Source organism: Nannobrachium achirus, assembly GCF_963921795.1.
Source record: "Nannobrachium achirus genome assembly, chromosome: 19".
Taxonomy (NCBI): Eukaryota; Metazoa; Chordata; class Actinopteri; order Myctophiformes; family Myctophidae; genus Nannobrachium; species Nannobrachium achirus.
In genome coordinates, this window is record NC_137826.1 from 40,974,620 (window position 1) to 40,990,748 (window position 16,129).

Genomic DNA, 16,129 nt, shown 5'->3' on the forward strand with positions numbered 1-16,129 from the left:
CCAAAGTGGGGGTTCCAAATGGCCCCTTATGGGCCTGTAACTCTGAGAGTTATGGTGGTCCTTAAATCAAAACGTTTAAGAACCACTTGTGCAACACTAAATGGAACAGAGCCGACCCTTTCAGTATCATTGGTAACACCTGTGAAGGAAGTAAGGAAGGGGCCCAATTGACCATATTCACCTGGCGGCCATGTTTGAAATTTGCATTGAAAACTGTACCTACATAGGGTGGCAACTACTTGTTGTAGGGTGGCAATTCATTGTTTTAAAGGCAAGATGGCCGCTGTGTGAATATGGTCTATTTCCTTCCAGGCTGCTGTGCATACAGCCTCATGGGTTGGAGGCCGGGGGCAGGGAAGGGCGTCGATTCTCTGTCGTTGCACTAGTGACCCCTACATGTTGGTCGGGGTGCCAGCCTGTTCAGCGGGGAGATGGAACTGGGAGGAATAGCGTGTTCCTCTGCATACGTTACATATATATCCTCTCGGTATGAACTCCTCACTGTCAGGTGAAAAGCGCCTTGCCACGTCCACATATTGGATTAGAGAGACATGGTTTTCTACACCATATCCAGACCAAACAGTAGGGGTTGGCACTTGGTAGAGACAGGGACTATTACACATGGGGGAAATGCCATAATGAATAAGTTGTGTAGAAAATAAAACAAGTAAACCGTTAAAGAACATAAAGAGTCAATGTGCAACGCAGTATTTGCTCGCCAAACAATATCTGCGAACACTGTACAGATCCGACTGTTAATAAATACCATATGGTCTCTAAATAATATAATTTGTTCAATTCTCTGCTGCAGTCTCTGGTATTGGCATAGCATATGCTAAGGATTTGCTCCGCGCATAGATCAATGCCTCTCTTGGTGTATGAAAAAGCCATCAGGGTTTTTAATGAACACCATAACTAGGCCGTTATTGATGTCATCATTCAGCCTGATGACACTAGCTTGGCATTTCACATAGCCCCAACTCAGCTCCATGTTGTATGAATGGACAATGAAGTCCTCTTTGACATACTACAGAGTTTTACATCGTAGATGTGCTTCACAACCCTGTTTCAACCTGACAGTGTAACATTGAAATAAAAAACAAAATCCAACTAAAAATATCCATGCCCTGATTCTTCCTGTCTCTTATCCGCTGCATCTCTCATCTCTCTCGCTCTCTCTGTCTGTCTGTCTCTCTCTCTCTCACACACACACTCCATTCCATGTTTGCGGAGTTTCATGGATTTAACTCATGTCACGTATATATCTCATGATAACATTTGGATGTCATGGATAAAAAACAGATATTGAAGATTCCACCTCAGGACTGTCTCCAGGTCTGTATTTGCTCACATAAGTCTGCCGGGGCCAACGTCCCGGGTCCCCATGTCTCGGAAGACCTCTCGGCCTGCAAATCTCTCCTCTCCTCCTCCATCATTTATCGGTATGGTGGCTCGGGTTGCTGGGGGTTGGGCCTGTAGAGCTGCTGCAACCGCACCGGCCGCCCGTTGGCCGGCCAGCCGCCCGATAACTGCCCTATGACCCTGAGGCCTACGGGCTGGCCGTGTCCGTGTCCGGGGAGCGGGTTGCTGGGGCTGAGGATGTGAGTCTGTCCTGGCTGTGAATCGGAGCCAGGTGTGCTTCTCTGATGGCTCGGGGCAGACGCGGGGGGAGAGAGAGGCAGCAGGATGGCCGGCGTGAGGCCATAGCGGAGCTGAAAGACTCTGAGCGGCCCCTGGGTTATGAAGCCGTTGGGCCGCTGAGGGGGTTCCTGCTGCGGCTCTGTGTCTTTCTTTGTCTCCTGAACCTTGTTGTTGTCCTGCTGCTCTTCTGCTTTCTTGACTTTGCATTGCTGCCGCTTGGCCTGCTGGCTGTTGAGCTCCTGGACCTTCTCGACTTGGGCCCGGCGGATGTGGTAGGCCTTTCTGGAGCTCTGGAATGAGTCCAGGAAATGCTCCAGGCTCAAGTTCCCTTCCATGAATTTCTCCAGCAGTTCCTGTCAGAGCAGAATCGACAAATAAACACATATCAGAAGACAGGACAACCAACGACCAAAGGAGCTCCAACCCATGGGAATTGGATCAAACAAACTTCATGAAGAGGATTTTGGCAAAGGCTTATATTGTCACTGCTGGTGTTTTTTTATCCTTGTCACTATGTAGTGTTTATGTGCCATGGAAAGGTTCATAATAGTGTTCCGGGGACCACCAGTGGTCCTTGAGGGGGTTCCCAGTGGTCCCCAGCTAAATGATGGAGAGTTGGTAACCAAATGGACACTTCTCTTTAACTCGTGAAACTCGTGAGAGCGTGAAATGAAACCAAATGGACCTGTAAGGGTCCATTTGGTTTCATTTCACACTCATTGAGTGCCTATCCCGAACTAGTTCGGCTTTATTATCGCATGCCAGAGTGCCAATCCCGAACTAGTTCGGCTTTTTAATAAAAAATAAATAAAAAAAATAAAAAATTGGGGATTTTTTTTTTTTTTTCAAAAATATTTTTTTTTGTCCTCTGTTTACAGAGGACGATATTTGCCGATATTTGCTGATATTTACCATCCACTCCAATGCAATCCAGGATCTTTAGAGCTCATTTTCTCTGTTTTTTCTCCCATGCATGAGGTGTGCAATGTTTAATCATGGCTAAGTTGACGAAAATCTAAATCTAAAATGCTTGGTAGCCAATAGCTAACTTCAAGCTAACTTCATCCTCTTCCTGTACATGCACAAAGGAAAGTGTTCTGGCAAGTCATGGCTCCAGGGCTTGGGCATGCATTACCAGCATATCTCTATTATTCTCTGGCCACTGGGCGCCCTCTAGTGGTGATAGGCTGGCATTAAATGAGTTAAGAGTTGCATTCTTGTTAAACATCTGCATTACTTAATAACAAGAAGTCTTCACAATTATAGAATGTGGAAGAATTGTTATTTTGAACAACGTTTGCCTGTTTATCGCTCCTATGGTACCACGTCAATACAGCATGGAATTATCCAACTATAAATATATCAAAATATTCTAAGTTTTCGGTCTGAGAGGCCAAAACGTATCAAATGGTGGTCTCTGGCTCAAATACCAAATATATAATGAACCTTGATATGAAAAAGGTTGAAAACCACTGATAGTGTAAGAGATTTAATCGCAATTCTGTGAGTGCTGTGATGTATTTGACTGCAAGGAGTTGGGGTGGGCTCCATCTCGCACGTCTAGACGGCGTTAAGCCTCTCAAGTTCATAAGCATGGTTTTCTGCACTGACATAGAGAGTGGGAAAGCTGAAAGTGGGGGACTGATGGCACAGGCTGGCGGGATTTCATCCTTGTGTCAAGCAGTGTCATGTGTGGCTCTAGGGATATGAGACCTTAACAGTGAATCTGTCATTACTAAGCACAAAAGAGACCTCATTTAACTTGGTAAAAAAAAGAAAAAAAGCTTCAAACAGCCTCTGAAGGCAGCACCGTGACTGCAGCTGAGCTTACTGCACTGGCTAGCCTTGGGAATAAGACATAAGCCATTAAAGCCAAGCTTAAACCCAGAGATGCAAGTGGCTGGGCTGCAATCTCTGTATATGGGAAATGGGAATTATAACTCTATTATACAAAATGCAGCTAATATCCTTTTATTCATTTATTTATTCAAGCTTCCCTAAGGGGTATTATATTTAAATGTATCAAAGAGTACATACAGTATCTAGACCAGAGGTGAGCAACCATGTGTTTCACAACTATTTGTTTTCACAAAGCCGGTTGTGAAAAGATAATGCAATGACTTCAGCCTCCTGTCATGTTACATGCGAGCCGGCCTGAGTTTGTCTATCCTTCCCCTGAATGTTTCAAAGATGGAAAAAGGTGCATCCGGGTAGCGCAAGGGGTAAAGCTGTCACCAAGGGTTCGATGCCTTGGGCCAAATTTCAACAAACAACAATTTGCCATGTTCGTGTTCGGGAAGCCAGGACTACAATGGACTACAGTCTGTGTTTCCTGCGGCTTCAGTCAAACCTGCAGTAGTTTTGGTTGGTATTTCACTTTAACCTGTATTAATAGCCATGTGTCTGGAAAATATTAGTGCTGTGCTGCCTGCTGTTAGATGGTGTTTTATCTGTGTCTTCTAAAAGTTATTGTGAGAGTGTCACAGTGCCCTTCACTGTGGAGGCGCTGATAGACAAGGTAATTGACACATTTAGAGCTTTGTTAACAATAGCATCAGCTGGAGTCCTGGGACTACAGAAAGTAGTCCAGGAAGAACTAAGATTCACGTCTGTGATGTCACAGACGTCACGTAAAAAAACAACAAAACAGAGAACACTCCAACATCATATTGAATATGTCCTCAGCTTGATTAGGCACCTTAAAGGGGAACTTAACCGATTGGCACCCAAATACCATTTATTTGGGTGCAAATCGGTTAAGTGCCCCTTTATGGTGCCTGTTCAGCAGGGAGCAGAACTGGGAGAGATACTGTATTGGGCTCTCCTGGTGAAACCCAGCAGTAAAGTGTGTAGCCTGGGATTAGTCAGGAGCGGAAACAACCTTTGTCATGTTGTAGGACTACACTTTGGCCGGAACTACAAAACCGTAGACAGTTTTAACCCAAAATAATTCCCTGTGCTCAAGGGCATAATTTTAGGGCCTACCCAATAAAAGCCTTGATGCGCCGTAGTTTAACTTATTTATTGAAAAGTTCGTTATATATATCCATCTTTTAGTCCAACTCGTAGCGACTGGCAAGACTACACTTCTCGAGCATTTAAATAGGGATTGGGGAAACAAACAGGGGGGACCAAAACAAAGCGACGCCACTTCTTCTGCCTGTTGCCGGTTTAGGCCACGCCTAGAACGGATCACACGGCCCGTTTAAAACGAATACCAGGCTTTCCTTTGGTGGGAAGCCTGGTGACGCGAGGTTACTCCATGTGTATCAGAGTAGGCATGTGGTTGTCTGTCTCTATACCCATAATATCAGGCCAACATTGGTGGTTGGCATTAATAGGGACAGTGTATAGTGCATTTTACAAGAATAATTGGCAGAATGACAAAACCCTTAAGATCCTTTAATCTTTTGATATCCACATTCTTGCCAAGCACAAGAAACATAGCAGGATGGTGAGATATTCAGGAACACTGCTGACGAGTTTAGTTGATTTGAAGCACAAATCTGAAACCATGGATGCCACCCATAGCCTTTGTTTGCCCATAAGTTGTGTGGCGATGAATATTGACATCAGACTACAGTTTCTGCATTTGATACTGAATTTACACTGAATCCCAGAATAAGCTATTGTTATGACTCTCTTTCCCTCAGAAATGCCGTAATACTATATTTGATATTTTGTTTTACGTTACATGACTTCTCTCTCAAACATCTTCATAACTGAGAATGCAACCACCCATATAGCAGGAGCAAGAAAACTATCTTTAATATTTTAAAGGTCCCATTTTTGTTATTACTGTTTGATTTCTCCACACTATTCTAATGTCAAATCTGATATAAAAAATGTAGATAAAAGAAAAGTGTAATACACATCAAACAGCTTCATATACTGTACAACATGTGTTAGAGATTTAATTTCCTTTTTTCTTTTTCTCAGTTTACTGTCGGCTGGAAAAGTCTACTCAAAGGATTTGTGGCTTGTCAGAAAGTGTCTTTCCAAGTTCCCCTTCTTCACCATTGCTTTGCAGTTGTTGCTTGTGAGGACAAATGCATTTTCCATTCAACATGAAAAATATTAATCTCATTCTACAGGGACTTTATATGTCTTTTAGTCGTAATAAGTATCACTAAAGTAAACAGGTACAATACACTTGGACCACTGATGTGCTGCCATAGTCATTTCTGCGTTCAATTGCACTGAGCCATTCCTCTGATGCAATTAGTTAGGGTTCACATTGAAACCTGCAAACCTAAGCGTGATTATTATTGGGGGGTGGATGGTATAATTGTTTTTTGTGCACATTTTTAAACCGGATTGGTCGACCGGTTTGATCTTAGAGACATGGTTTTGGCCACCTAGAGATCAACAAGGACAAACTAGTGCTGAAATCACACCAAACCCGTGACTTACTTCACTAACAAGGTAGACAACAAAAACCACAAGCTTTGTGTGTGTTGTTAACTTGTTGCGCCCACTGTTGCTCTTAATATGGACAGGCGTTTTCGGAGCACTTACACAGGGAGGGCAGTGATTCAGCACAGCACAAGCAGGTTTATAGAAGGAAGCTACCCGACCTAACAGTGGACTGCAGGCCTTTATTGATTTCAAGTCGTGGAGTAATTGATTTGGAGCCACGAGTGGTGGAGGAACTGTTGTTTACTGCACGGACAAACCATCCCCCGCAACAGCAGTGTTTGTTTGTTTGTGTGTGTGTGTGTGTGTGTGTGGGATGGGGTGGGGTGGGATGGACGGGGATGGGGGCATTTTGGTGTCAAGCTCTCTCACTATTAACACGGCTGAAAAAGAGCTTGTTTGTTTTACAAGCGAGACCATTTGTCTCATTATGCTTTGTTTTGTGTTACCTCAGAATGCTCCTCGGCACGTCCCACCTCCTCCTGGAGAAGGTTCTGGGCGGTCTGCAGGCTGTGCTTCTGGACGTGGGCCTCTGAAAAGCACAAAAGAAAAACATTCTCTGATTTACAAATGAGTGGAGCGGAGTTATTCATGACTTCAATTGTGCTGAAAGGGAACGCAGTGCAAGTGAGAGACCATGTGTGACCATGTCCTCACCATCACATCCCCAGCGGGGGAGGTGCTTGTGCTGTTTTGCTTGCTTTATATATATATATATATATATATATAAATATATATATATATATATATATATATATATATATATATATATAGTTTTTTTTACAATTTAGGCATTTACCACAGACTTTTATCCAGAGCGACTTGCAAGTGCGAGGTCAGAGTAAACGGCAAGTAAATAAAGCAAATAGTAAAAAACTAAAAACAAATGTAAATAGTGAAAGAAACAATGAAGTTCTTCAAAGAAACTAGGAGGAAACCAGGTAAACGTCAAACCTAGCATCCTAGCAAAAAAAAGAAGAAAAAAAGCATCTGTCTAAATAACATTCTTAGCGTTTGCGGTCAAGCAAACCATATATGGCTATCGAAATAGCATATGTGAATAAGTAACCAACATATATCTGCAAGTGTAAGTAAGTAGGATCTATCAAAATTGGAGGAGAAAAAAAGCATGGCATAGAAATATATTCATCAAGCGGACATCATCATCATCTTACATTTCAGAGCTCTTTTTCACATCACCGGTGAAGAGAAACCTCAAGGGCTTGTCTCAGATGCCCGATCACTGAGACTTACACATCAATGCACATGCACACATTTCAATTACATATTTATGCCCACCTCAGTACCAACAGTTTTTTTTTCTTTCTATCCAAGACCTGCCAGATCTAGATGTGATTATATTGTAGACGTGGGCACTCAGTTACTTTGTCTACGCTCTGTGATGATGCTGTTTTTGCGACTCACGCTAACACCGAGCATCTTTCCCTTTCCAGGGAAGGGATGGCAGTCATAGTGTATTAGCTCAGCCCAGCTGACTAGAAAGGGTCCCCTGTCCCCTCAAGTATAAGCGGTCACGTGCCCCGCTCTGAGCCAGCCCTCTGACTGAACTTTGCCCAGAGGTAAGGTTCGAACAGAGGTCACAGTGGCGGGGGGTTATCCATCCGATGATGACAAAATGGTTATCAGATGGATGATGTTTGTCACACACTGACTGCTCCTCCCCGCTCAGCATCTCTCTCTCTCTAGCCATCTCTAATCAGTGCGTCACAACCAGTGTTTGTGTGATGTGTGCCCAGTGTTACGAGCAAATAACTTTAACCACTTTATATCTTTTGTCATACAACTAATAGTGAAAATAGCAGATCTACAACCTTGTAGGTCTGCTGTTTTCACTGTTTCTGAAGTTGTTTTCACCTATAATAACATGTCCAAAACAGGGATGCCACGCTGAAAAGTGGAGGAATATTGTTATTTTACATAATATACGCATGTGACTTTGGTCTCTGTGCAAAAACGATTCTTAAAAGGCTAAGCACCGTTGTTGGAGCACGCCTAATATTCAAAGATGCACCTACATGTCCCGCCACACCCACATTAATAATATAGCACTCGGCGTCTGGCTGCACTCGGCGTTCAGGATACACTAAGAGCCAAGCATGCGTGAGAGAATGGTCTTGTGTGCGCGGCCCCACACCGTACCGCAGCTGTTGGAGATGGGGGTGTAATGGGAGGTGACAGCCAGGCAAACAAATACTCCTAGAGCAGCTGTGTGTGACCTACATCTTTGGGGGTTGTGGAGCAAAGTGTGTTTGTGTGTGTGTGTGTGTGTGTGTGTGTGTGTGTGTGTGTGTGTGTGTGTGTGTGTGTGTGTGTGTGTGTGTGTGTGTGTGTGTGTGTGTGTGTGTGTGTGTGTGTGTGTGTGTGTGTGTGTGTGTGTGTGTGTGCGCGCGCTTAGAGGGGGGATGCTAATGCATGCTAGTACAAACAGTGGGTCGGGACTCATTTGTGGGTACACAGCCCAATTTTTAAAGTGATAGTTTTAAATAATGCAGCACAAAGTGATGCGTTGTGACTCTTGTGATCTTGTAGATTTTCACTAGTTTGGGTCCCGGCCGGGCAAACGTCTAATTTCTCTTTTGGGTCTCGAGCTAAAAAGTAAGGGAACCCCAGATCTAGTACTATCACACTGACGCGGTGGATGGTGCTATGGAGTAGTGCAACATATCGTATAACAGAGGGATCTCGAATCAATTTAATTAATGAAAGGGTGAAAGGTGCATTTATATAGCATGTTTACCCAAAGTAATGCTCATTGCATTCACCAATTGAAGGACACATTCACACACCGATGGCAGAGGAAACCATGCAAGTTTCATGCAGTTACAGGTTCAGGGTCGAGCTCAAGGACACTTTCGGCACTAACCCAGGGGGAGCCAGGGAACATTCCCATTCATTCCCAAGTGGCCGCTCCACCTCCTGAGCCACTATAATACTTTACTATACTTTATAATACCTTTTTTACAGTCAGGGATAGCTGTTAGATTCGGATAAGAGCGTTGGAAAATGCATATACTTGTACTTTTTTGATTCCGAGAATAATTCCAGCCATTATGTCATTCTCGTGACAGAATGTGCTGACGCACTAGCACAGTATCAGGTGGTACTTTACTGAAACTGTGAGGTGCTGTGAATTGTGTGCTGTAGATATGCTTGTATTCAACTTTTGAAGACCTATGCAAACTGTTTCTTATAGGAAAGTGAAGTACCAACAAAAGTGGTGTGTGAGCTAGTCCAGAGGTTCCCGATCTTTTTAGCCCGTGACCAAAAAGAGAAATTATAGAAAACCAAAAATAAAGGGACTCATAAAAATATGTACGCGACCCACAAATGGGTCCAGACCCAGTGTTTGGGAACCAGTGAGCTAGTCAGCCAACAGCTCATCCCAACTTGCAGAATGGCCAAAGGGCACCCTGGGGTGCAGGATAGGACAGATCCACTCTACAGATGCTCGGCTGAGGACAGACCTTAATCTATGTAATTAGTTCCATCTACTGATCACCTGCATTGAAGCTGTGTTTGTGTCTGCAAGGGCAGATACGTAATGTATAGCAGTTGATTTATTACGGTGTCTTTGCCCTGTGTTGAACCTGTTCTTGCTGTCAGAGTTACTGTAGGCATAGCCTGGTAATGCCAGACTCTCTGCCAGAGCAAATGACAGATTTGTCAGGTTTCTGGCTGCTGTAGGCATGTCTACAGGCATGATGAGGTACACAGTAGAAGCTCACGACAGTGTCACACAAGTACATTGCTTGACATTTAGTATTATGATGACTGTGAATAGGGTAAAACTCAATTCCTGTTAATAAGACAAATAATCACTTATTATGGTTCTTCAGCTTGATGGCAGGCCTACGTTGTTGTTTTTGTCTCGTAAATGTTAAATTATCTGCATTTCTAGAGCGCCTTTACCAAAGCACATTACAGTGTGTGTCACAGTCACCACCCTGCTCATCCCCAGCAGTTAGCGTTTCGGTCTCTTGTTCAAGGACACTTTCACAGAAAGTCAGGAGGAGCCGGGGATCAAACTAAGTCAGACAGCCTCCCGAAGGCACTTCTGCCCAACTTATTTAACAGCATAATATAGCATCTATCTACCCCAGCGTAACTGCAGAAATAGATTTTTCTGACTGAACTGCCAGTGACCTTACTTCTTGTCAAAGGCTGCTAGATATCAGCGGTGTTGATTGATGGCGTGCCGGCTGCTGCAGGGAGCCAGTTAGCAATGAAACAAACCAAACAAACAAACATATGGATGGAGTTGCAGTGCACTCTCAGAGTTGTAGCTTTATTATTCCTTTAATGGCACCAACTCAACCTCGAATGAAGAAAAGCTGCTTGGCATACCAAGCTACCTATCTGCTGCTGATTATACTCACATAGACTAGTGCAGATACTAGATAGGGCAGTGGTTTTCAACCTTTTTCATACATCAAGGTATTGTTGTATCAAGGTCCATTATTTATTCTGCATTTGAGCCACGGACCACCATTTGATGAGATCTAGCCTCTCAGACCCAAAAGTAGAACATTTTGTTGTTGTTGGATAAGAGTTTGTCCACAATTCCATGCTCTATCGATGTTGGTACCATAGGAGAGATAACAGACGAACGTTGATCAAAATAATTATTATTCTACATTCTAATTGTAGACGTCTTGTAAATTAAGTATAATGCAGATCTTTAACACTACTTTAACTCTTGAGAGCGTAAAATGAAACCAAATGGACAAATGAAAGGGTCCATTTGGTTTCATTTTACATTCTCAAGAGTTAAAGATCTATAAGGGTCCATTTGGTTAGCAACTCTCCATTATTTAGCTGAGGACCACCTGGAACCCCCTCAAGGAGAACTGGTTGAAAACCACTGAGCTAGGGCATTGCAAAAATGAAATGGTCATCCCATGTTCGCACACTTCACAGGAGAGATGTGTAATTAGATTTTGGTCAAAAATTAGTTAAAGCCTAATTCAGAACCTTCAAACACGTCTCTATCATTCACCTAAATGTCATAAGTGAAATTGTTGTGTAAATGTGAATATTATGCATAAGTATCAAATCTGATTATTTTGTGTTAAATCATGTCAGTTCTATACAGATCACGTATAGGCTAGTCCTTTCATATGTTAATTCAATGAATCCCTCATTTCTTCTATAATGTTTAAGTCGTTACAGTTACAGGCACACAAAGCACGATGGCGAAGTCACAACGAGCACAGTGTGGCACAGACAGTGCAACAACTTGTTGTTGGGGTGAAGCTCCAGGGAACCACAGTGAAAACAATGAAGAGAGAATTTAATTACCTCAAAATTAATTGCATACCGTAGATTTCCAATTAATCGCCTGGGCGATTGATTTGCGAAATCGATATTTGGTGCCTGGCGGCTGTTTGATTATTTGGAAATATACGGTATTAATGTTGCCAGGGTATTGTAAGGCTTAAAGGGATAGTTCACCCAAAACATTTTTTTTTTAGACTTGAATTCATGGATATTGTTTTGTTTTTGTCACACTCCTAAGCCAATAATTTGATGACCAGCAGTATGGAGACACAAATAGCCTACTCTGTTCCCTATGGAGACACAAAGAGTCTCCTCAAATTGTTTGCTTAGGAATGTGACAAAAACAACACAATATCCATGAATTTAAGTCTCCATGGGGTATCCCTTTAAAAAGGGAAGAATGTGGCGGTCACCACAAATGTAATTCAGTGACATTCTGACCTACTGTATATACTGTAGGTACGGTTGTCACTTAACCCATTAAGCCCCATTCCAAAATTGTCTTCTAAATCCTAACCGTTTTCTGAAAAACCTATGTTGCTATATCAGTGGTTCTCAAATGTTTTCATGTCAAGGACCCCCAAAATGATATGTAATTAGCCACCAATCCCCATCTCAAACTATTTTGTTACAGAGACCCCCAGAAGCAAAGATTTGAGTTAAAAATGTTCTTAAAAGATATATACAGTATATTCAAAGATTTGCACAAATGTCCAAGATTTTTCAAAAATAGCAGATCTACAAGCTCAAATCACGGCAGAAATTGTCACGCTATGAGCTTGTATATCTTGCTTGTTATTTTTTAGTAAACTATGGTTAAAGTGGTTACACAGATGCCATGGTATCTGCTAGATACTGGACAAGGCTTTTCACAATATAATACATATTGGCTGAATGCATGTATCGTTGAGCCTACAAATCTTGAATCATGAAAACCAAAGTAATGTACTGTATGCATTTCTGGTCCACGTTACACTGATAAGAACCTAGATGCGCGCGCAGGTCGGTACCAAATGAGCCAATGAAACCAGCACTCCCCAAAACAACAGGTTTGGGGATTGTTGGGAATTGATTACAAGATACAGTCACCTGTGCATTTAGTCTCAATGTTTGTAAACAAGAAATGGGTCTATAGTGGGTTAGTTAGTTCCCAAATCAGGTTTTGCTGGTCCTGCTATAGGAATGAATTTCTGTAGATGAGGAAGAGATGAGGTACTTGAAGTTCAAAGAGACGAGAGAGAGGAAGCAGCACGTGGCCCAAGCAACACTCCCTGGCATCCTGAGGAAGGACTCATCTACTTAACCCTTCATGGACCAGGATGGTAGAAGGCATGGGGTAACAGAAACAAGTGTGGTGCTGTAAATGCCTTAACGTTCGGAAAACACAGACTAGTTGTAGACAATTACCATTAAAACCTATAATCCAATTATGAGAGCTTATAGGTGCTGCTTAACGAGGAAACCTAAGTGGATGGAGCACTAAGCGAGACAGCAGGGTTCCCCTTTCCTCCTTCCCTTCTCTTCCCTCTCTTGCTCCTTTTTCTTTTCCTTTTTTTCTCCCTTTCCTTTCCTATTTTACTCAGACATCTTTCTCCTTCTTTTTCTCTTTATTTTTCTATTAAAAAAAACCTTTGTGTGATATATAGGCTCTACAGTAGGTATAGGCCTACTGTAAAGCATACTTTTTTATTTTACATGTCTTATTACTGATGTGTATATGTTTAGAACATTTATAATCCACACAATGTATGTCCTCCCCGGGGTTTGGAACCCAGGTCTCGCACGCGCTTGCGGGAAAATACATTTCTAAAACTGAGCAAAGACGCAACACCAGTTTGGGAAGGGAGATAAATTAAATGGCGCTTTGAACTTCAGGCAACAGCACTTCTACCAGTAGCAGTAGCAGAACTAATACCAGTACACAAGCTTTTACATTCCTCAATAGAACCGCTCTACCATACAGATTGGACAAAACTGCATTTCATTCACTGCAAATTGCTTGGATTGCTTTAACTCAACTGCGTGTGTAAAATTCAGCACATCACCTTTCCTCTTACTGTGTGGTCCAGTGCACATTACATTTAACTCCATTTGATTCTTGGTCAGGAGAGAGAGAGAGAGAGAGAGAGAGAGAGAGAGAGAGCCCTGCTGGGACAGCAAGCTGCACCTGCTCTTTGTTAACTGTTAACCGCCCTAATTAACCCTCTGTCCTTTATAGACCCTGTTTCATTGGGTGCATGGGTTACTAGGGCTGTCACAATTATTACATAATCGTCTAATCGCAATTATTTGACATAATCGTGATTATTTTTCACAATCGTCATAATCGTTTCCATGTAAAAAAAATCGCGACGCGTTGTGAGCTTGTAGATCTGCTATTTCCACTATCAATGTTCTTTTTTAAGTATGAAGTTGTCAAATATGTCAGTATATTTCTTTGTATATTTAGGTTATGTGTCATATCTACCATGTGCAACTTCAAAGCCTAAAAGCCAAACAGAAATGTAATTGTCAACGACAAAAGCACAATTAAATCGTTAATCACAATTATTTGAGTGACAATTAATTGTAATATAAAATGTCATAATCGTGACAGCCCTATGGGTTACACTGACGTACGTGAGATCTCAGACGAAGCTGTATTTTATTTACAACTGCATAGCTTCTAAAAAGGACTAAAGAAAGATGATTTGCCCTATTTCCAGCGGGGAAAGCAGTGTTGTGCATCCCGAATAGGGTCAGGTGATAAAACGCAGATTGTTATAATCCACAAAAGTGTTGTTGTTGTTGTTGATGATGACGATATGCTTTATTAATCCCCAGAGGGACACGTCAATGTCACATTGTCACAGACCACTTTCCTTCAAGCACTTAATTAATGACTTGCAGTGGAATGGTACGGGTGTCATTCACATGTGAATACAATAGCATTAGACTGGGCTTTGCTTATGGAGCTCATGGCAGTGTTTGTCCTACAGCTGCGAAAGAGGCGATGGCTTCCTTTTGTCGGGCTGGAACTTGTTATATTAGACTTTTGGTGGGATTTATACATCAAAGCTTTTGTAAACAGGAACCATTCTATCCCCTTGTTAAATCCGGTATGAGGGTGTTTCCAGTAAAGACTTAATCCAGCTTTGATAACCGCTCCCAAAAAAGAAAAATACATTTTGTGAAAACAAGACATTGGTAAAACAGGCCTAACCATTGTAGTTTTATTTCTGTTGGCCTGAACATGCAAGCGGCTGTTCGCAAGTATTGTCTGTTCTGTGGTTGAGGGTTAGGCTGTGCGACTGTACGTGAGAATCTCTCATTCAGGTCTATATAATGATATTCAAAAGGGTTTATTTGTCTCTCACTCATACAAGTACAAGCAGCGAAATGTTGGTGTGTGACATGCTCTAGAGTGCGCAAGCAGTCTGACTGTGACTGTCAGGCACGTGCACATATAGACATCAAAGGGGGCTTGAGCCCCTGCCTTTTATCTGTCTGTAAAAAAGTGCCCTCTCCAGACCATGAATGCTTTTTTTACTATGGTGAAAGAAATGCAAATGCCCTCTTTCCATGCCATACCTGAAGGCAGCGTTCAAGAGAATTATCCCTTTCTGCCCTCTCTATGTAAAAATCCATACCGTACACCACATCTCCAGTATTGACTTGATTATGTTCTTGACTTGTTTAGTTCAGTGTGCTATCAATCACCGAAAATAGCCGACCTCCAAGCTCACAATGCGTCGCACTGAGCTTGGAGGTCTGATATTTTCGATACTTTCATCCAAAAGGCCCTTTTAGATTTCAGCCCATGCCTCTCTAACATTCTCGGCACGTCCCTGCTGACTGTCTTAGGACTGGACTTTTAAGGACTTAAGGCTGATTTATATGTCATTGTATGACGGTGACATGCGTAGAAAATATCTGATCTACGAGTTTACAACAACGCAACGTATCGCACTGGCCTGGGCAGCATTGTGAGCTTGTACAATGTACATCTGCTACGTTTGGTGGGTGACACCATCGTACGACTGAAATAAATTATGCATCAGTGTTCCTGTGTATTAGTGTGTACACACTAATGAGAATATGTAGGTTTATTATGAATCTCTAAAAGCCTAAAAGTCATTGGCATTAATTAGCCACAGTGTGAAGGGCAAAGATGTTGTGGGAAGAATTCTAGATTCTAATCCTGGCAGGCAGCAGCGGGGAAATTAGTGTGTGTAAAAAATTGAAGAGGCTCATGTTACAAGGTTGCAGTTCCACCTGGGGACAACGGTGTACTTGAGCACATTTCCACGTTCCTCCCTAATAGATTTCCCCTTCTGTCATCAGGCCGCATTACACAACACAGCTGTCTGCCCTTAGCCGGAACACACTTTTGTCTCTGCCACAATTACTCGCCTCAAGAAATCCTCCTCGCTGACGTTTTGTCCTCCCTTGCAGCCCCAAATGAGAATCAGATGTTTTAGGAGAGGAAGGAAGGCCCCCCACCCATCCTGCTATGTTGGCGTTGCTGGTGCTGTGTGTGTGTGTGTGTGTGTGTGTGTGTGTGTGTGTGTGTGTGTGTGTGTGTGTGTGTGTGTGTGTGTGTGTGTGTGTGTGTGTGTGTGTGTGTGTGTGTGTGTGTGTGTGTGTGTGTGGACAGGAAGTTTAACATTCCACCCACCTTCCATCATATTGGGAAGCAGCAGAGGTTGTCTGAGGAGTGTGCACTCGTTCAAACAACCAAATACCACATCGCCACCAGGGAGGTCAGAGCAGATTCAACTTTGTGTTGCGTCTG

The 16,129-nt window shown here is 42.6% G+C and overlaps 1 protein-coding gene across 1 annotated transcript in view; it reads right to left on the reverse strand.

Annotated features, from left to right (window-relative positions):
• Positions 1–1,436: 1,436 nt before the first annotated feature.
• vps37d (VPS37D subunit of ESCRT-I) overlaps positions 1,437–16,129 on the reverse strand; it is a gene marked incomplete at both ends in the record, with an annotated part of 28,356 nt that continues 13,663 nt past the window's right edge. The window contains 2 exons of the mRNA XM_080749086.1: positions 1,437–1,994; positions 6,507–6,589. Coding sequence (XP_080605212.1) covers positions 1,437–1,994; positions 6,507–6,589 — 641 coding nt within the window. The remainder of the gene's footprint in view (positions 1,995–6,506; positions 6,590–16,129) is intronic.